An 800-nucleotide genomic window follows, 5' to 3' on the forward strand; every position below is an offset into this window, starting at 1 on the left:
GAGTGAGAGATTCATTGATATTTTTTATCACCATATGCGCAGCACTCCTTTGTTCGTTTCAGTCACATACTACTACTTTCAGCATAGACGTTTGTACGTCACTTTTTTGAGTACCTGTCCTATTGTGCTACGGCACCCCGAGATATGCTCTCTTTCGATAGGGGGTTGGACTTTCCGGACCAGAAAACATCTGCTTGATAGTCTGTGTATATCCCTCACCTGAGTTCATAGTGTTTAGGTGTATCGTTATTTGTCATGTATTATGTCTTTCCACATATAATCCACCCACATCTCCCACAAATTTCTCACACAGTATGGCCAAATTGCGTAGCGTTTGCGGATTTGGTCTTACCCCAAAATATTTCGGAGATAGCTCACCCCAATTCCCGCCCGTCTATCAACCCAATTTAACTATGTTCTCTCCGGATATACATCCAAATCGCCCAAAGTTTGCAGAGTTTGGCCGGGTTTAGAAGCATTTCCGGGTGTTTGGTTGTTGTGAGTGACTGGTATTATTCTACACCTTTTGCCGCCTCTACCTAAACCGCCCAATAATTTTCGCAGAGTTTGGCCTGGCTTGGTAGCATTTCCCGATTTCTTCCACCCGAAAACGTCTGCTTGGTGGGCCGCAGATATCGCGCGCTTTTTAGGACCGGATGAAGACGACTCCGTGCACGTAGATGGGCTGTGGATTGACATGAACGAACTCTCTAACTTCTGCAACGGTGCATGCAACGAGTATGTAGTGTAATACGCACACACAAACACACATATACACAAATACAGACACACTATATATA

General features: G+C 44.6%; 1 protein-coding gene across 1 annotated transcript; it reads right to left on the reverse strand.

The window, feature by feature from the left end:
• Positions 1-411: 411 nt before the first annotated feature.
• SARC_16672 (hypothetical protein) lies at positions 412-717 on the reverse strand (the record flags this gene model as incomplete). Its single annotated transcript, XM_014289224.1, has 1 exon — positions 412-717. A coding segment is annotated over one exon (306 nt), but the record flags the coding sequence as incomplete, so codon positions are not given.
• Between the last annotated feature and the right edge of the window lie 83 nt (positions 718-800).

Source organism: Sphaeroforma arctica, assembly GCF_001186125.1.
Source record: "Sphaeroforma arctica JP610 unplaced genomic scaffold supercont1.8629, whole genome shotgun sequence".
Lineage (NCBI taxonomy): Eukaryota > Ichthyosporea > Ichthyophonida > Sphaeroforma > Sphaeroforma arctica.